At 40.0% G+C, this 19,959-nt stretch overlaps 1 protein-coding gene across 1 annotated transcript in view; it reads left to right on the top strand.

The window, feature by feature from the left end:
* snx2 (sorting nexin 2) overlaps positions 1-18,016 on the top strand; it is a 65,944-nt gene extending 47,928 nt beyond the window's left edge. Inside the window, exons 13-15 of the mRNA XM_070862555.1 lie at positions 16,255-16,335; positions 16,428-16,499; positions 17,509-18,016. Coding sequence (XP_070718656.1) covers positions 16,255-16,335; positions 16,428-16,499; positions 17,509-17,559 — 204 coding nt within the window. The 3' untranslated portion in view covers positions 17,560-18,016. The remainder of the gene's footprint in view (positions 1-16,254; positions 16,336-16,427; positions 16,500-17,508) is intronic.
* The last annotated feature ends 1,943 nt before the right edge of the window (positions 18,017-19,959 follow it).

Below are 19,959 nucleotides of genomic sequence, written 5' to 3'. Positions count from 1 at the left end.
AATTTGAAACTTACTAAACTTTCTCTTTCCAGGCTGCCATAAATCCACAACTGTATAATTTATAAAATTTTAAACCATTTTTTGAGATGCCTGTCTCAAAAAATGGGCTTTGTACACTGGTCTATATATTTACTATTGTCTCTATTTGCCCATAAATGTTTTATTTAACCAAATGCCAATTGCTTCAGCTCATACAGGAATGTTTTATTGTCCACATTTTATTTTTGCCATTTCTTGCTCTGCATGTAACCAGCTTCAATGAAGTAAAGTGGTTGGTGTGATGAAATCCAGTTCCAATGTCTACCTTTGTTTTAGTTTGTAGCTTTTTGATTAATGAGCCATTACAGTTGGTAACTTGACAATCTGTAGTCAATTGTAGTGTGCTGAGTATTTGAAAACCAATTATCTACCTTCTCTGCCTAATCAACCAAATCTAACTTGCACTCGCTCATAGTATTTCTTTTTCTTTTGATAAATTTTCCAAAAAATACAGCAATAGTTTTTGTTCAGTTTAGATTTCAATATAGTTGTCACTTAACAAGCTGCCAAAAACTGGGGATCAATACACGCAAAGATTTGGAAACTTTCTAGCTTTTTTCGTCGTCCTGAAAGTTATGTCCTTTATCTTTTGAAGTTGCATGACTACAGAAATTATTTACTGTTGATGTATATTTTAGTCACATTAATGATTAGTGTGACTATAGATCACAAATCTTAATGTTCAGTGCATATCTCATTTTGTGATTTCAGAAATATATATTCTGGCTTATTTGGCAGTGTATCTCCTTTTAAAATTATACATACCTGTCCAGTGGCCTATTAAATTGTTCTTCAAACCAATATTTTTATCCATGTTGGGGTGGAGATTTTGCTTTAGGTACAATTATGACCAAAATGATGCTGTATGTAAATAGATATTGGTGGAAATTTGAAGCCTAACTGTATAAACTTAATCTTCCATGAACCAGTGCAAATGGGCAGCAAAATAAAATGTAATTTTTTTCCTTTTTAAGTACTCCAGTATTTAAGAATGGTAACCTGGTGCTGTTTTTATTACAGCTGAAAATGGTTTCAGCAAAAATAAGCATTTTAATAAGGTTGCCAGTCTTCTACCTGTAAGTAACCTTATTTAAAATGACTTTTTTATCATTTCATTGTACACTAGTCAGTTTCTTAGTAAAATCAATATTTTGATTTGAAAACCTTTTTAAAGTGCCAACTAGTGCCTGTGTACAGAAGAAAATGAGCACAATTTGAAGAGCATTCCTGAATCATTGGAATATCAATTCCGGTGTGGTCAGTTTTGTGGATGGGGCCTGGTTTGAGAAAGTTGAATCTTGAACCTGCATAACACAAGCTCACTTGCGTTTAAAATTCCCCGATCTTTTGCGCTGGTTATAGAATCCTAGAATAGTATAGCACAGAAGGGGGCCATTTGGTCCATCGAGTCTGTGCTGACTCTTTTGCAGAGAAATCCAATTAGTCCCACTCCCTGCTTTTTTTTCATATCCCTGCAATTTTTTTTTTCTCCAGTATTTATCCAATTACTTTTTTTTTGAAGGCTACTATTGAATCTGTATCTACCATCATCCTTCTATCAGGCAGTGCATTTCAAATCCTAACCACTTGTGTAAAAATGTTTCATGTCACCTCTGGTTCTTTTGCCAAACAACCCCAGGTTGCTCTTCACTCTCGTGCTGACACCCTCACTCTCGCTCTCTGATGTAACTTATGGAAACTGAGCCTTGTTTTCTAGCTACTGAATGTCTTGGTTCATACTTGCAATGTGTTTTGTTTTTGGTACTTTGTCTTAAATTTAAGCTCCTGAATCTTTGGTTGTTCTCGTGGGTGAGTCCCAACTCCTCATCTCCTTTTTATTGACTGTCTATCCTTATCCTGAAATGCAGTTAAGCTTTTAGTAATGTGCAGGGAAGTGAACAGCAAAATCTGTAGTAATTGCTTTTGTTTACTGAACTTACCTTGTACCTTAAGAAATTACTTTTCTAAGAGCCTTAATCTTGGGCTGGGTGGCTAGAAAAGAACAAAAAGCTATGATTTAAAGTGATAAATATTTAAGGTTTAAAAGGCCATCACTGGATAGATGTGTATAATAAGGGGTCAAATTGCCAAATAAGCCATTGATATAAAATCACAGATGTACATTTTTAAACCATGTCATTAGAACATGCATCAGTTGGGAGCAAATTCCTCAAGTTGTAGAATCAAGATAGGGACTGTACCTTCAACTTGTATTTATATAGTGCCTTTTAACGTAGTGAAACATCCCAAGGTGCTTCAGGAATGTGCACTATAACCAAATCAATTTTTTAAAGTGGAATTGAATAAAATTTTGTTTCAGTGGCAGTAAGTGTTAAAGGTGCTAAATGTATTCCTTTTTTTCATAACTTGCATAATTTGTTTTACCCTGCTTCACAAGGAAATTGAGGAGGTAGGAAGGTTTTTTAAACACTAGTTTGAATTACTGCTACACCTTGTTAAAATCTTTCAGTAGAAATGTACTCTGTAATTTCACTTTCATTTTGACTCTTCTAGAGAGAATTTCCCTATTAAAACCAGCTACACAAAGTACTAGCTGTAGATTCATATTAATTTTAAACTAATTCCTTACCATTGTTACACTTGTTTTAATTTGTAAACTTTTGTGCAATTTGTTTTTTCCAATTTTTCTTCCCTTGTGCCTCCTGAAGCCATTTATTCTTTGGGTGTGGTTCCACAAGTGCTACTTGCTGTTTTAGTACATTGCCCAATCCTCACGAGCTTTAATGGTCAGTTTGAATGCTGTTTGAGGATTGGGACGTATGTATTGCGTCCAACTCCTCTTCCTCTTTCCTTCCCCCCCCCCCCCCCACAACTCTTCTGTGCCCTGGCTGAGATCTGTTAACTCAGTACATAATGGGAAGAAAGCCAGGGACCTTTCACAGGACAAGCTTCCTGAGCTTTGAGTAGATTTTGTGCATTCAAAAAAGCTGACTTTTTTTTAAAAACTGGAGTCAGTACAACTGTTTAGGGTATTGGTGAGGCCACACAAGTACGGTGTACAGTTTTGGTCTCTGTATTTAAAGGAGAATATACTTGCATTGGAGGCTGTTCAGAGAAGGTTCATTAGATTATGAAGATAGGTTGGACCTATACTCATTGGAGTTTAGAAGAATGAGAGGTGATCTTATCAAAACACAAGATAATGAGGGGGCTTGACAAGGTGGATTCAGAGGGGATATTTCCACTCATGGGGGAAACTCAAACTAGGGGATATAGTCTCAGAATAAAGGGCCACCCATTTAAAAGTGAGATGAGGAGGAATTTCTTGAGGGTTGTAAATCCTGTGGCATTCTCTGCCCAAGAGAGCTGTGGAGGCTGGGTCATTGAAACCATGAACCATGAGAATCAGACTTGACCAGCAACTGAGCACATAACCTAGTGACTCATGACCTCCATTTCCCTGAGCATTCTGATTGTGGCACTTGAGGCAAAATGGGCAGATTTTTGAGTAAGGGAATAAAGGGTTATGTGGAGTTGAGGCCATGATAAATGGAGCAAGTTCAAGGTGCCAAATGGCCACCTCTTGCTCCTATTCTGTTGTGCACTATGGAATTGTCAACTTGGGGTACATTTTTTTTTGTGCTTCTAACTGTTTAGGACAAAGCTTTTTATCACTACATAATAGGAACATGATTTTTTTTTCTAAAGAATGCTGAGGATAATTATCACCAGCATTTAAAAAGTGAACAATTATAGTGGTGGCAGGCAATGCTAAAGGCTTGAAGATTTGCCAAGTCTGGTTTATATATTAAAACAAGGATGTGACTGATTAACTAAATCAATACTTCTGATGTGGTTCCTGTATTACACAAGGTGTGTAGCTAAAATTACTTCATTAGCAGTAACAATAGTTTTGACTAAATTCATGCAAAAACCCAAAGCCACATAATCAGAATCCTCAGGGAAATGGAGATCATGTGAGTCACTGGGTTATGATGTGCTCAGTTGCTTTATTGAGGTTGGGTCTGATTCCCATGGTTGAAGGGTGGCTTACTTGAGAAGATCAAAACTCATAGTGGAAATTCAATATTTGGCCTTGATAAGGATACTATTGGAAAGAATTGTGATTTGGTATACAATGATTTGAAGAGGTCAGTGGTTATTAGAGTTGCCCAAAACGGGGTTAGGGATTGTAGGCTATACAAAGCTCTCATTTGCACTATATATTGTATTCAGTTGTGCCTCTAGACATGGTTATAGATATCTAGATTCTCAAAGGCAGGGAAATTGCCCCTTTTTTATAGTGCCTTTGGGGGACACAATGGTGTTTGCACTCAAGGTGTGTGTGGGGGGTGGTACTGCCTCCTGAAAAGATGCCCTGGATGTTTGGGGGAGGGGACACTCAATTAGAACCCTGGGCCTGTGCGCTGACTCCTTTCTGTCCCGCTGCTAGGGCACCCCTTAAAAGGAGGCCTTTAGTGCACCAAGCCACCATCTTTATCTGTCGGCCGACTCTTGCGTCGGCCTGATAATGGCGGCACTAGCGTGCATGGCAGCCCGGCACTCCATTTTGGGTGCTGAGCTGCTGGCCTGGTCGATTGTGGCTCAGTGGCAGCCACCAAAGGGCTTGCAGAGTGCGCAGCGGCCACCCTCAATTGTATCCCCTCCCCGGGAGCGCCCCTCAAAGGAAAGAGTGCCGGAGACAGCACTGCTTCCTTTGAGGGGCGTACGGCTCAATGCTGCAATTGGGGTGGGACTTCCGGGCCAGGCGCAAGATTACAGAAACATAGAAACATAGAAAATAGGTACAGGAGTAGGCCATTTGGCCCTTCGAGCCTGCACCACCATTCAATAAGATCATGGCTGATCATTCCTTCAGTACCCCTTTCCTGCTTTTTCTCCATACCCCTTGATCCCCTTAGCCGTAAGGGCCATATCTAACTCCCTCAAATATATCCAATGAACTGGCATCAACTCTGCAGCAGGGAATTCCACAGGTTAGCAACTGAGTGAAGTTTCTCCTCATCTCAGTCCTAAATGGCCTACCCCTTATCCTAAGGCTATGTCCCCTGGTTCTGGACTTCCCCCAACATCGAGAACATTCTTCCTGCAACTAACCTGTCCAGTGCCATCAGAATCTTATGTTTCTGAGATCCCCTCTCATCCTTCTAAACTCCAGTGAATAAAGGCCCAGTTGATCCAGTCTCTCGTCATGACAGTCCAGCCATCCCTGGAATCAGTCTGGTGAATCTTTGCTGCACTCCCTCAATGGCAAGAATGTCCTTCCTCTGATTGGGAGAACAAAACTGAACACACTATTCGAGGTGAGGCCTCACTAAGACCCCTGTACAACTGCAGTAAGACCTCCCTGCTCCTATACTCATCCCCTAGCTATGAAGGCCAACATACCATTTGCTGCCTGCTGTACCTGCATGCCCACTTTCAGTGACTGATGAACCATGACACCCAGGTCTTGTTGCACCTCCCCTTTTCCTAATGTGCCTTTGTGTTTTTGCCCCCAAAATGGATAACCTCACATTTATCCACATTATACTGCATCTGCCCACCCACCTAACCTATCCAACTCACCCTGCAGCCTCTTAGTATCCTCTTCACAGCTCACCACCACCCAGTTTAGTGTCATCTGCAAACTTGGAGATATTACACTCAATTCCTTCATCTAAATCATTGATGTATATTGTAAAGAGCTGGGGTTCCAGCACTGAGCCCCTGCGGCACTCCGAGTCACTGCCTGCCATTCTGAAAAGGGCCAGTTTATCCCGACGCTCTGCTTCCTGTCTGCCAACCAGTTCTCTATCCACATCAGTACATTACCCCCAATACCATGTGTTTTGATTTTGCACACCAATCTCTTGTGTGGGACCTTGTCAAAAGCCTTTTGAAAGTCCAAATACACCATATCCACTGGTTCTCCCTTGTCTACTCTGCTAGTTACATCCTCAAAATTCCAGAAGATTCGTCCAGCATGATTTCCCTTTCACAAATCCATGCTGACTTGGTCTGATCCTGTCACTGCTTTCCAAAATGTGCTGCCATTTCATCCTTAATGATTGATTCTAACATTTTCCACACTACTGTCAGGCTAACTGGTCCATAATTACCTTTTTTTTTTTTTTCCTCCCCTTTTTTTAAAAAGTGGTACTTTAGCTACCCTTCCAGCCAAAGGGACTGATCCAGAGTCGATAGACTGTTGGAAAATGATCACCAATGCATCCACTATTTCGAGGGGAACTTCCTTAAGTATTCTGGGATGCAGACTGTCAGGCTCCGGGGATTTATCAGCCTTCAATCCCATCAATTTCGTGCCTAATAAGGATATCCTTCAGTTCCTCCCCCTCACTAGACCCACTGTCCCCTAGTACATTCGGAAGGTTATTTGTGTCTTTTGTGAAGACAGAACTGAAGTATTGATTCAATTGGTCTGCCATTTCTTTGTTCCCCCATTATAAATTCACCTGAATCTGACAGCAAGGGACTTGTCTTTGTCTTCACTAATCTTTTTCTCTTCACATTTATAGAAGCTTTTGTAGTCAGTTTTTATGTTCCCTGCAAGCTTCCCCTCTTACTCCTATTTTCCCCCTCTTAATTAAACCCTTAGTCCTCCTCTGTTGAATTCTAAATTTCTCCCAGTCCTCAGGTTTGTTTATTTTAGTCAATTTATATGCCTCTTCCTTGGCTTTAACACTATCCTTAATTTCCCTTGTTAGCCACGGTTGAGCCACCTTCCCCGTTTTATTTTTTACTTGACAGGGATGTACAATTGCTGAAGTTCAACCATGTAATCTTTAAATGTTTGCCATTGCTTATCTACCGTCAACCCTTTAAGTGTCCTTTGCCAGTCTATTCTAGCCAATTCACGCCTCATACTGTCGGTTACCTTTTCTTAAGTTCAGGACCCTAGTTTCTGAATTAACTGTCACACTCTATCTTAATAAAGAATTCTACCATATTATGGTCACTCTTTCCCAAAGGGCCTCACAACAAGATTGCTAATTAGTCCCTTCTCATTACACATCACCCAGTCTTGGATGGCCAGCTCTCTGGTTGGTTCCTCGGCATATTGGTCTAGAAAACCATACCTAATACACTCCAGGAAATCCTCCCCCACCGCATTGCTACCAGTTAGGTTAGTCCAATCAATATGTAGATTAAAGTTGTCCATGATTACTGCTGTACCTTTATTGCACACCTCCCTTATTTCTTTGATGCTGTCCCCAACCTCACTACTATTTGGTGGCCTGTACACAACTCCCACTAGTGTTTTCTGCTCTTTGCTATTCTGTAGCTCCACCCATATCGATTCCACATCATCCAAGCTAATGTCCTTCCTTATAATTGCATTGATTTCCTCTTTAACCAGCAATGCCACCCTGCCTCCTTTTTCCTTTGTCTATTCTTCCTAAATGTTGAATACCCCTGGATGTTGAGTTCCCAGTCTTGGTCCCCCTGGATCCATGTCTCCGTGATGCCAATCACATCGTATTGGTTAACTGCTAGAGGGGGATACAATTAGTTTTCCTTAAAATTGAAGGATTGGATAGAGCTTTTAGTTGAAAGGAAATGGGTAGGCATTTGAGCAATAGGACACTATGTTGAGCCTATAAAATCCCTAGGCACAAAGTAAGGATAGATGCCAGGAAATATTTTTTCATAACTCTCGGACAAACTTTTTAAGACCCGATATAGCTACTAAAGTCATATTTTAATAGAGAATCTGAGGATATGACTCTTCCTGTTGTGGAGGCAAGTAGTTAACGAAACTGTGATTTATGGGCAACTCTTGTGTTCTTGGCATTTACATGATTGGCAAATTCCTCATGTTTGAAGTGGAATGAATATTACCCAGACCATTGCAACTTGTAAGCTGACACCAGTAACTGGTAAAATAATGGAAAGTGCTCTGTAGGGTGAAGTACAGCGTCTAGAATCTGGAAGCCTCTAGACTGAGGCTGCTTCGGATTCTGTGTATTTCCGGACTTCGGAATGTCTTTCTGACGTCCTGAGTCTGGAAACGCCTGGGCGTAGGGAGGGGAGGTGGGGTCAGGCGGGGTGACGTCGGCGGATAAGAACATAAATAGGAGCAGGAGTTGGCTACCTGGCCCCTCGAGCCTGCTCCGTCATTTAATAAGACGGGTAACTGGTAGGTGGGGAGAGGTCGGCGGGGATCTGGATTCATAACATATTCTGGACGACCCCGCCACGGGTTGTTCTGGAACAGTACAGATTGTGATTCTGGATGCTGTACCTGTACATCAATAACTACACCAAACCTAGATTTAGAAAAGGAGGATCCTGCTTGAAGCCTATTATTTTAAGGCATTACAATGTAGATAGTTTATCAAACTCTTGTGAATTGCTAAAAGCATCCAAGTGGGAAGCCAGGTTAGGACATGGGAGTGGATAAGGAAACTGAGGTATAGTTACTGATGGGAGATGCGAGTGGAGTATCAAATGGGCATGCTTGAACCCATGTTTTCTAATCTTCATAAAACAGTGGCGGTGTGGAGCTTCAGCCTCTCTGCTGAATGAAATAACAGACTAGGACCACTGAGGTTGTACTGAATTGAATCCTGCAAAAAATATGCTTCTATTAGTGTTGTGGTGCAGTGTTCAATTCTAGCTGACCTCTTTAAATTTAAAAAAAGAGGATTCCATTTGTGTAGCTGAACGTATTTGAAATTAAACATAAGGGGGATGGAGGATCTTTTGCAAGCTGCGTGCGAAAGATTACACTTGAACTCATGTTCTGGGCTATGGATCACTGTCTGTGTGGTGTTAGCGGTTCTGGATATGTGGACATTGAACATGTTCTAACAACTGATTTCCAGTTAACTCTTTCCAGCAGCTCATCCCAAGTCTTTTAATATTACTTGTCTAGAATATCCATGTTAAAAAGACAGACATCAAGTATACTACTACCTACTGTGCTGGTAGGATGCCTGCAATGTCTACATATAGATTGGGCTAACCAAACTGGTAGCAATACAGTGGAGGATTTCCTGGAGTGTATAAGGGATGGTTTTCTAGACCAATATGTCAGGGAACCAACTAGAGAGCTTGCCATCCTAGACTGGGTGTTGTGTAATGAGGACTAATTAGCAATCTTGTTGTGCGAGGCCCTTTGGGGAAGAGTGACCATAATATAGTAGAATTCTTCATTTAAGATGGAGAGTGACACAGTTAATTCAGAGACTAGGGTCCTGAAAAAGAAAGGTAACTTCAAATGTATGAGATGTGACTTGGCTAGGATAGACTGACAATGATACTTAAAGGGTTGACGGATAGGCAATGGCAGAAATTTAAAGATCACATGGATGAACTTCAACAATTGTACATTCCTGTCTGTAGTAAAAATAAAACTGGGAAGGTGGCTCAACTGTGGTTAACAAGGGAAATTAGGGATAGTGTTAAATCCAAGGAAGAGACATATCAATTGACCAGAAAAAGCAGCAAACCTGAGGACTGAAATGTAGAATTCAGCAGAGCAGGACAAAGGGTTTAATGGCGCGGGGGGGGGAAGGGGGAAGGAAGAGTAGAGTATGAGAGGAAGCTTGCCGGGAATGTAAAAACTGACTGCAAAAACTTCTATAGATATGTGAAGACACATGTAGGTCCCTTGCAGTCAGAATCAGGTGCATTTATAATGGGGAACAAAGATGGCAGACCAATTGAACAAATACTTTGGTTCTGTCTTCACTAAGGAAGACACAAAAATAACCTTCTGGAAATACTAGGACAGAGGGTCGAGCGAGAAGGAGGAACTGAAGGAAATCCTTATTAGTCAGGAAATTGTGTTAGGGAAATTGATGGGATTGAAGGCTGATAAATCCCATCCTGATGGTCTGCATCCCAGAGTACTTAAGTGACCCTAGAAATAGTGGATGCATTGGTGGTCATTTTTCAACATTCTATAGACTCTTATCAGTTCCTATCGAAGGTAGCTATTGTAACCCCACTTTTTTTAAAAAAGGGAGAAAACCGAATTATAGACTGATGTCAGGCTAACTGGTAGTGGGGAAAATGTTGGAATCAGTTATTAAAGATGTAATAGCAGCATATTTGGAAAACAGTGACAGGATTGGCCCAAGTCAGCATGGATTTATGAAAGGGAAATCATGCTTGACAAATCTTCTTGAATTTTTTGAGGATGTAACTAGTAGAGTGGACAAGGGAGAACCAGTGGATGTGGTGTATTTGGACTTTCAAAAGGCTTTTGACTAGGTCCCACACGAGATTAATGTGCAAAATTAAAGCACATGGTACTGGGGGTAATGTATTGATGTGGATAGAGAACTGGTTGGCAGACAGGAAGCAAAGAGTAGGAATAAACTGGTCCTTTTCAGAATGGCAGGCAATGATTAGTGGGGTACTGCAAGGTTCAGTGCTGAGACCCCAGCTATTTACAATATACATTAATGATTTAGATGAAAGAATTGAATGTAATATCTCCAAGTTTGCAGATGACACTAAACTGGGTGGCAGTGTGAGCTGAGAGGAGGATGCCAAGAGGCTGCAGGGTGACTTGGACAAGTTAGATTGGGCAGATGCAGTATAATGTAGATAAATGTGAAGTTATCCACTTTGGTGGCAAAAACAGGAAGGCAGAATATTATCTGAATGGTGACCGATTTAGGAAAAAGGGAGGTGAAACGAAACCTGGTCATGGTATATCCGTCATTGAAAGTTGGCATGCAGGCAGTGAAGGCAAATGGCATGTTGGCCTTCGTAGTGAGAGGATTTGAGTATACGAGCAGGGAGGTCTTACTGCAGTTGTACAGGGCCTTGGTGAGGCCACAGCTTGAATATTGTGTACAGTTTTGGGGTCTCAATCTGAGGAAGGACATCCTTCGCTGCACTCCCTCAATAGCAAGGCTCACCAGACTAATTCCCAGGATGGCAGGACTGACTTATGAAAGACTAGATCGACTAGGTATATATTCACTGGAATTTAGAAGAATGAGGGGGGATCTCATAGAAACATAACATTCTGATGTGATTGGTCAGGTTAGATGCAGGAAGAATGTTCCTGATGGGGAAGTCCAGAACCAGGGGTCAGTAAGGATAAGGAGTAAGCCATTTAGGACTGATGAGGAAAAACATCTTCACTCAGAATTGTGAACCTGTGGAATTCTCTACCACAAAGTTATTGAGGCCAGTTTGTTGGATATATTCAAAAGGGAGTTAGATGTGGCCCTTGCAGCTAAAGGGATGAAGGGGTATAGAGAGAAAGTTGGAATGGGCTACTGAAGTTGCATGATCAGCCATGATATTGAATGGTGGTGCAGGCTCGAATGGCTGGCCGCCTCCTGCATCTATTTTCTGTTTCTGTTTGTCTTCTACCTTGTGTAATATCTCCATCTGTTGACTAGAATGTTTTGTGGATTCTGGTTATTGGGGTTACCAGTTTTGTAGATTCTTGTCTGACCAAGTTTATAAAGAATTAAAAAAAAAAAAATAATTTCCTGGGATGTAGGCATTTATTATTATCCTAATAAGCCATCATTTGAGTCAACCACATGGTGGGTCTGGGGTCACACATAGGCCAGACTGGGTAAGGATGGCAGATAAAGGACATTAATGAACCAGATGGGTTTTTAACAACAATCCTGCAGTTTCATGGGGCCCAAGTTTCTCCAGTTTTTTTTTTGGAGTATCTTTAAAAATCGCAATTCTGCCCATTTAATTTGCTCCAGTTTAAGTGTTAGGTTTTTTGTGTTTTTCAAAAGGGGGTATTAACAGCCACTTATGCCTGGCATTTAAGCAAGTTTAGACAACTAAGTTACTCCAAACTAACAAGCCAGCGTATGTGGCCACTTATGTCTGCACAGAAAATCCTTGCGGTGAGCTAAGAAATCACCAGGTAGCCAGAGACGTGGGGAGAGGAGAGCAAGAAAGGGAAGTGAGGACCTTGCAAAGCACTAAACACCTTCACAACAACATTAAAGAAGCATAAATTCATTTAAAGCACTAAACAAAGCACAAAAATAAGCATTCAATAACACACAAGGAAGCTGAGAGGATCTGCACCTAGCAACAAGACTTACAAAGCACAAAAAGTAATAAGCAATTAACAATTTTTTTAAAAAAAAAGGAACCCTGCACCTAAAGCACCAAGACCAAAGTAATTAAAAAAAAAGGTATTTGAACCCCTCAGCTACTTGGTTAAAACAATGTGCTTTTCCATACACAGGATGTTGAATCACTACTTATTAAAATGTTGGAATCTCTGATTTTCCACAAGCAGCTTGGTTTAATAGTTTTTTATAGGAATTGCAAATTATATCCACCTGTGATGTATGTACAACCTGTTGCAGGATTCTGTCTTTCTGTAATGCATTGCCCTCCATTTTCAGCATCTCAAAGCAGGCAGGAGATTTGAGCATGAGCTTTGTGGGATTTGTTGCTTCTACTGAATACCTCTGGCTTAAATTTGTGCTTTTTGCAATGTTATCAAATCTTTTGATGCTTCCAAGTGAAATAAATGTAATTATTTTAAAGTAGTTGGGAAGAAAGTATCTGAGGTAAACTGGAATAAAAATTCTTGGGTTTTTTCAGGCCCATTGTCCATCTTGTAGATTTGCTTTTCAACTTGCTAGAAAGGGGTAGACCTGTACAACATCCCAAAAATTGTCATTTGCCTTTCCAAACTTAATTAAAGCTGTTTTTGTAATGTAATCATGTGAAAAATTTGAGGTGATGGATCTCTACCAATTTTGGGCTTTAAACTTTACTAGTCTACAATGTGTACTTTGTCAAGGAAGTTGCACAAGATTGCAACCTGTCAAGTTTGTGATTGTTACAAGGAACTTTACTGTTATCATTTCTTTAGCAGCAGGGATTGTAGGAAGCATTTGACCAGGCTAATGCTTATATGCCATGTGAAACTAGATGGGGTGCTTGTTGCATAGATGCACATTTGCTTGTCTTTGAAGAGATCAAGAACTTATTGAGGGGAATTCCAAGTGAAGTCAAGCGCCACCAATAAGGTTGTGCCCCACCACTGGAGCCTATTGAGATCCAAATTGTAAAATTTAAGCACGAGGTTTCATTGCCAAACTGGCAAGTAACTGAGCTCCCAGGTTTGGATGGGCACAATCGGTCAGATATCTGATTTCTATCCAGGGATGCTGATTGGAAAGTGTGTGGATAGGTGTGGCCACCATAGTTCAGCTGTGTGATGACCACTGCTGTGTTTGCACACCACTCGGGTGAGGTACTGGAGTGTAATATGTGCCTCTGGAAATGGGTGAGAAGAACATAACATAAGAACAAAATTAGGAACAGGAGTATGCCATCTAGCCCCTCGAGCCTGCTCTGCCATTCAACAAGATCATGGCTGATCTGGCCGTGGACTCGGCTCCACTTACCCGCCCACTCCCCACAACCCTTAATTCCCTTATTGGTTAAAAATCTATGTGACTTGAATACATTCAATGAGCTAGCCTCAACTGCTTCCTTGGGCAGAGAATTCCACAGATTCACGACCCTCTGGGAGAAGAAATTCCTTCTCAACTCGGTTTTAAATTGGCTCCCCTGTATTTTAAGGCTGTGCCCCCTAGTTCTAATCTCCCATTAAATTAGATTTTTTTAAACCAACTGTGCAATAAAATTACATTGTGCAGAGGTACTTTTTTTTTGTGTTTATGGTTGCTGCAAACTATCAAACAAGGTCAGGTATATGACCATTGTAAGCAAATACTATTCTGCAGCTGATGGAAAGTGAATTCAAATCAGTTGGTTCCTGATCTTAGTTCAGTCACTTGAGGTGCAGAGACAAAGATTTTCAGAGAAGGAACACTGGAGGACAAATCAAATCAGTTCAGCTCTTGCATGCTTGACTTGTTTATAAATGATGGTGGCTTGGAGCTGTTTGCCTTTGTGCCTCCCATCAATTATTTTTGATTGTGTGGGGGTGGTGTGGTGTAGTGTGAAGGAAGAAAGAGTGAAGTTGGAATTAAGTAGCTAGCTGGCAACCGTGTATATATTCTGTTGCAAACCTTTTCTCCATTTTTGTTGTTCCCTCAAACACCATCAGCTCCATATCATGCATATTTGACATGTCCACCAGCTTTTAAAATGAGCTTCTAAAATATTATCTCTTGCTCCCTTTTTTCTAATTTATTTATTTCTGGCTTTATTTCTCATTTTTCAGCAAGTCAAAGTTCCTTTTAGTAGGGGAGAAAATTGAAGGAAAATGTCACATCTGAGCTTGTGCACCACCTTGTGCAAACAGGTCTAGGAGCACAAGTCTGTTGGTGGCTGGTGATGGTGGGGGATGGAGGAATTGGGAAGTGAGGGAAGGATGACAAAATAATAAATGGTTTGTATTCCTAATTTCAAAGCACATTCCTGCTTTATGCACAATTTGGCTGATAATGCTTCAGGGGATAGAAGCTTTTCTTTGACTAGCTGAATGAGCATGCTATTGCTGACTCCAAAAAAGCACATTGTATTTTGCATAATGCAAGCAATCTTTGACTAGTTTATAACAATTTCTTGGAAAAAAATTTTAAGTATATCATTTTATCTTTTGTATGCACTGCCCTATCAACAGTAGAATAACTTTTTGGGTCTTCAGAAAACAATAAATGTACTTTATTGTACAAGTTGAGCATCTGGACTCCGTGGTGGGGTTGCCGGAAACCGGAGAATGTTCTGAAATCAGACATTTCTCCCCCCCCCCCCCCCCTGCCCCCCGGCCGCCTGACCCCACCTGCCTCGGCCCAGGCAAAGACGTTCCGAAATCTGGAAATACCCAGAATGACCTTGGTCCCGAGGTTTCCGGATTTTGGACATCACACCGATATTTAATTATTTCATTTTATTCTGTGGGAGTTCAACCACCGATAAAACTGAAGGTAAAGCTTGATATTTCAGCTCTCTCGTAATGCAGAATTTATGACTGAACAACAAATTGCATTTGTCAAACTTCAGAATCTCCATGTTCCAAAGAGTGCCTCAATTTTGGAATAGACACAAATGGGAGATTGACTGGAGGTGGCTGAAAGCATTCAATTAGGTATAGGAGGATATTGAAAGTGGGAAAGATGTAGCAAGACTTTTTGAAAAAGGGGGTTTTGGGAGCGTGGTAAGATTGTTTAAGGTTCTACCAATAAAGCGGGGGTGGGGGAGAAGAAATGTACAGATGAGCATTGAAATAATGGACATAGAGCTGCAAAATTGGAGAGGCATACAGCAGTGAAGGAATTTAAAGATGTGGATTTTGATGTCTGCTTGAGGAGCATTGCTAGGATGGTGGAATGGTATGTGGGTTTAAAAAAACTTCTAGATGACATGGAATTTATGTGGGATGGAGCTTGGGGGGCATTGGAAAAGTAGAGTCTAGCAGTGACTGCCAGCTTTGTGATTGATACTCATTCCAAGCTAGTTGTATTCATGACATTTTCATGCTTCCAGCAATGTGGGCACCACAGTGCTCTATTTATCTATTAAATTTTAATAAATTTCAATGAATTTTTAAACCGAATTGACACTCTTATTCCACTTGATTATTTATAGTTCAACTTTAACTGTTATACAGCCATCTCTAATATAAATATCATAGAAAAGCCAGTTGGACAATCCAGCTTGTTCTAAAATGTACTAGTTTGATATCCAATATCAATCTTGTAGCCAAGAATGTATGCTTCCATTCCTCTTGAATGTCACTCAATTTTCCTTTTCTTTAATTCCTTCAAATTGAATAATCTTGGAATTTTCATAATGAGCCATTGAACTAAATTTCTACCTGTAACTTGAGTATGAACTGAATTAATCTAATTTTACAACCATGACTTTATTGGGCAGAATTTTGCTTTTATTTTGTTGCTGATGGACTTTGATTGCAATCTTCACTGTCTTGGCTTTCAAACTTACAAGCCTCCTGCACAGTTATGTAATGTACATTGTCAATTTTGGTTTCTTATTGGAACATGAATTGCTTTTAATACTGACTCCAGCTCTTCTGTCCATAATGCAAATTCATAACTACTTTTGCCTACATTTTCTAAGATTTCACCAATGCTAAATTGAAGGATGTCTGAGATTAATGTACTTGCAGCTATAGTACTAAAACTTAATTGAACAAATGAACATTGTGAAAGTTTTATTCAAATTAACTGCTTAGAACAGAAGGTTGTTTGGGAAATTAGACTACTTTTGACAAATAATATTGTGAATGCTTGGGAGTATCGACTAATTTATCTGAAATTCACACTTTTTTTCCCCCTCCAGTGGGAGGCAAGAGTTCAACAAGGAGAGAGGGATTTCGAACAGATCTCAAAAACCATTCGCAAGGAAGTAGGCAGATTTGAGGTGTGTGAAATGGCCTAGCATTTTGAGTAAATTTACAGCTATTTAAACCACCTGTAAACCAATCTTTGATCTTGTTTCTCTTCTATCTGCAGAAAGAAAGGGTAAAGGATTTCAAAACTGTTATAATCAAGTACCTTGAATCTTTAGTACAGACACAGCAGCAGGTAAGTTGTAGCCTTTTGAGGTTGCTTAGACTAGACAATAGAATTGTGGGAGTCCAAGTGTCTGTTGACCCTTTGCTTTAAGTACAGTAAACTCATTGCCAGAATGCCCAAAGAGGTAAATGTGCTTCACATTGCTCTTGCTGTATTGATTTTTGTTAACTTTAGACAACCAGGTCTGTGAAGTCATCTGAATTGTAGAAGTGACTTCTGAGACTGATCTCTGCCTTGTTTTCACATGATGGCCACTTTTTTGGTTTGCATATTGCAGTAGTCTTTGTGTATGGGGAGGTGAGTTCAGTTGGTGTAATCAATGTGGGTTGATGTTTAAATGTGTATATAGTGTCAGATAATGCTTTTGAACTGTTAGTTTATATAGGTTGTCTATTTTCTTGATTCATTTTCTGTCTTAAAGCATACAAGTAGAGCACCTAAGCAGTGTGTTAGACATGTCGTTCTATGTGGGAAAAACTGGTCTTTTCTCCCTTCTGGGCATTAGAGACCAGTAACATGAATTGAGTCTTGGTGCAAATTTGCATCCTGCAAATCTATGGCTCAGTGCATTGCTTCTTGCAGTGCTTGATACCAGCCTGCTGTTATCCCCTCCTTTCTCCCTATCTCTCCTCTTCTTCCTCCTCCTCCTCCTCCCCCTCCCCCCACACCATGAAAAGTACTTCACTGACTTTGCAGCTCATTGAGGTGTCCTGATATTGTGAAAGATATACTGGAACATGCAGTCTGTATGTATCTTGTTGTTCAACAGTGTAAAAGCTTTGCTCCTTTTCACAAGAGATCACCATTAAATTATAGGCATGGAAATGAAGAGTACATGATCAGAGTTCTTAAATTGTCCAACCCCAGTTTCTTGGCAACTATTTTGTAATAATTGTAGTACTTACATGGTCTTAAATTAGGTATAACTTGACTACCTGCTTTGGTTCTTTTTATAAAATATGTTTTTATAACTGTTAGATTCCAGTTAGAAGCTACTAATCTCTCCAATTATTTTCAGTTAATTAAATACTGGGAGGCATTCCTGCCTGAAGCCAAAGCAATAGCATGAAATCCTGATGTGGTGATGAAATGTGGCCTGTCTCTTGTTTACAACTGGTTCCATACTAAGCACTGACTACAGAATTCCAACTTAATAACCACTATATATTTTAAAATTGTAATACTGTATTACAAAAGTGGTTTAATAGAAGATTCCATTTTATTCTGTTGTATTTTGTTAACCAGCTGCATGGCCTGATCCAGCCAGAATGAACTGGACTGTGGAATGAAATTCTGCAGTAGTTGCTGAATTGAACACTACTGTGCATCTTAAAATTTTGCAGTGAAATGCATTGCCAGTGCTGGAACTGAGATTTTGCTGTGAATGACACTTGTGTTTCATAAAGATCTATTACTGAATTTTCATATAACTAATTGTAAATTGTGAAAGCATAAATCATCATTCCTGTATAGAAATCATGAATTTTGTGATCTTTGTTACTATAATAAAGGATATACTTAATGCACCACTAGTGTACTTTTTTATACACTGATTCACTCAAGATCTGCACACTTAGTCCAGTGCATATTCTGGATTTGGGGTTGCATACCAATGGATCTCTATCAGAGCAATCGAGTACTCTTTCTAGTCAAGGACCAAAAATGATTCTCTGAATCCCATTCTAATTCAAAATAGCATAGCTCCTAGGTACTACTGTGGCGGAGTTGCTGATCACATGGTGTAAATGAAGGAATAATGACACTGCCTGTGGGATTCTTGATTAGCCCATTGTTTTGCAACTTTTTATTCCCTTCCTGCCTGGTTTAAAACCCATTTCCCTCCAAACAGAATGAGAACGCTACAATTTGTTTTAAATGTTTCAACTGAGTCAGTATTTATTTCACTTGTCCAAAAATAAATAATTCTTAAGCGGAGGAAGTTACCCGTTTTGTCTCAAGTACTTGACTCATTGATGTAATTTATTTTTTGTTGAACTTTGATTATGAAAATATTCCCTTGATCTTTTTTCAGTTTCCCCCAGGGATAACCTTGAAACATAAGATTTTGCCTTTAAATGTTCAATATTAAATTAAAAACTATCTCCTATAGTACTACAGTACATTTTAAAAATTGTAAACTACTAAATTGTTACTGAAATGGATTTTTTGTACTAAAACACAGTTGATAAATATAACCATGTAAACATCAATATTTGCTGTAAAATGCTTTTTCTCATCATGGCTTTGCCCACAAAGTTGAGGCCAAGTTAAAGGGTGCATGCAAATACAATTCAGTCTCCATTTTAAAGTCAGTGTTTTTTTTTATATTCCCATTATAAATTGGGGGGGTGGCAAGGTTCACTTGGTGTGAAGTTTACTGTAGAATTTCTATTGTGTACATAAAAGTTGACCAGAACTGCACACAAGATTTTTAGTATAATTACTAATCAATCTCCCATGGTGTTGCACAATGGTAACTTGGAGAATATGATTTTACCTGTCCAGTCTTAATTCTGTTTCTCAGCCTTTTGTCTTTTGCCTCTTTCTATCTTCCTCTTCACTCAAATCTCTTTGCTTCTCTGCTCCTGCTTCTCTGCCCAAATGCAAAGCAATAAAAAGGACAATGTGCTGAATTCCAATTGAGAAGTGAGTGCCCTTTACAACAAACAAGACAGCATTTGACAGTGTAACATCAAGGAGTCCTACTGTAACTGAAGTCAATGGAGATCAGGGGGAACACTCTCTCTCCATTCGCTGGAGTCATATCTACCAAAGGAAGAATGTTGTATTTGTTGGAGGCCAATCACCTCAGCCCCAGGACATCAGAATTAGAAGTGGAGGTAGGCTGTTTGGCCCCTTGAGCCTGCTCCACCATTCAATAAGATCATGGGTGATTTTCTACCTCCACTCCACTATCCCATAACCCATGATTACCTTTTAATATTCAAAAATATCTGTCTTGAATATACTCAATGACTGAGCATCCAAAGCCCTCTGGTGTAGAGAATTCCAAAGATTCACCACCTTCAGTGAAGAAATTTCTCCTCAAACCAGTCCTAAATATCTGACCACTTCTTCTGAGACTGTGCCCTAGTTCTATTCTCCAACCAGGGGAAACATCCTCCTTGCATCTGCCCTGTCAAGCCCTGTAAGAATTTTGTATGTTTCAATGAGATCACCTCCCATTCTTCTAAACTTGAGACTATAGGTATAGTCTACTCAATTGCTCCTCATAGGACAATCCTCTCTTTTACACTCTTACTCTTTCTCCCCCCCCCCCCCCCCCCCCCGCCTCCCCCAAGGAATCTGTCTAGTGAACCTTCATTGTGGGAGTTCCCCAAGGCCATGTCCTAGACCCAACTATCTTCAACTACTTCAATGATCTTCCCTCCACCATAAAGTCAGAAGTGGGATGTTTGCTGATGATTGAAGTGTTCAGTTCCATTTGCACTTACTCGGATAATGAAAC

The sequence above is a fragment of the Pristiophorus japonicus genome, chromosome 1 (genome assembly GCF_044704955.1).
Source record: "Pristiophorus japonicus isolate sPriJap1 chromosome 1, sPriJap1.hap1, whole genome shotgun sequence".
In the NCBI taxonomy this organism is placed as follows: Eukaryota; Metazoa; Chordata; class Chondrichthyes; family Pristiophoridae; genus Pristiophorus; species Pristiophorus japonicus.
Note: the sequence above shows the minus strand (reverse complement) of the source record. Positions and strands in the feature narration are given on the sequence as shown.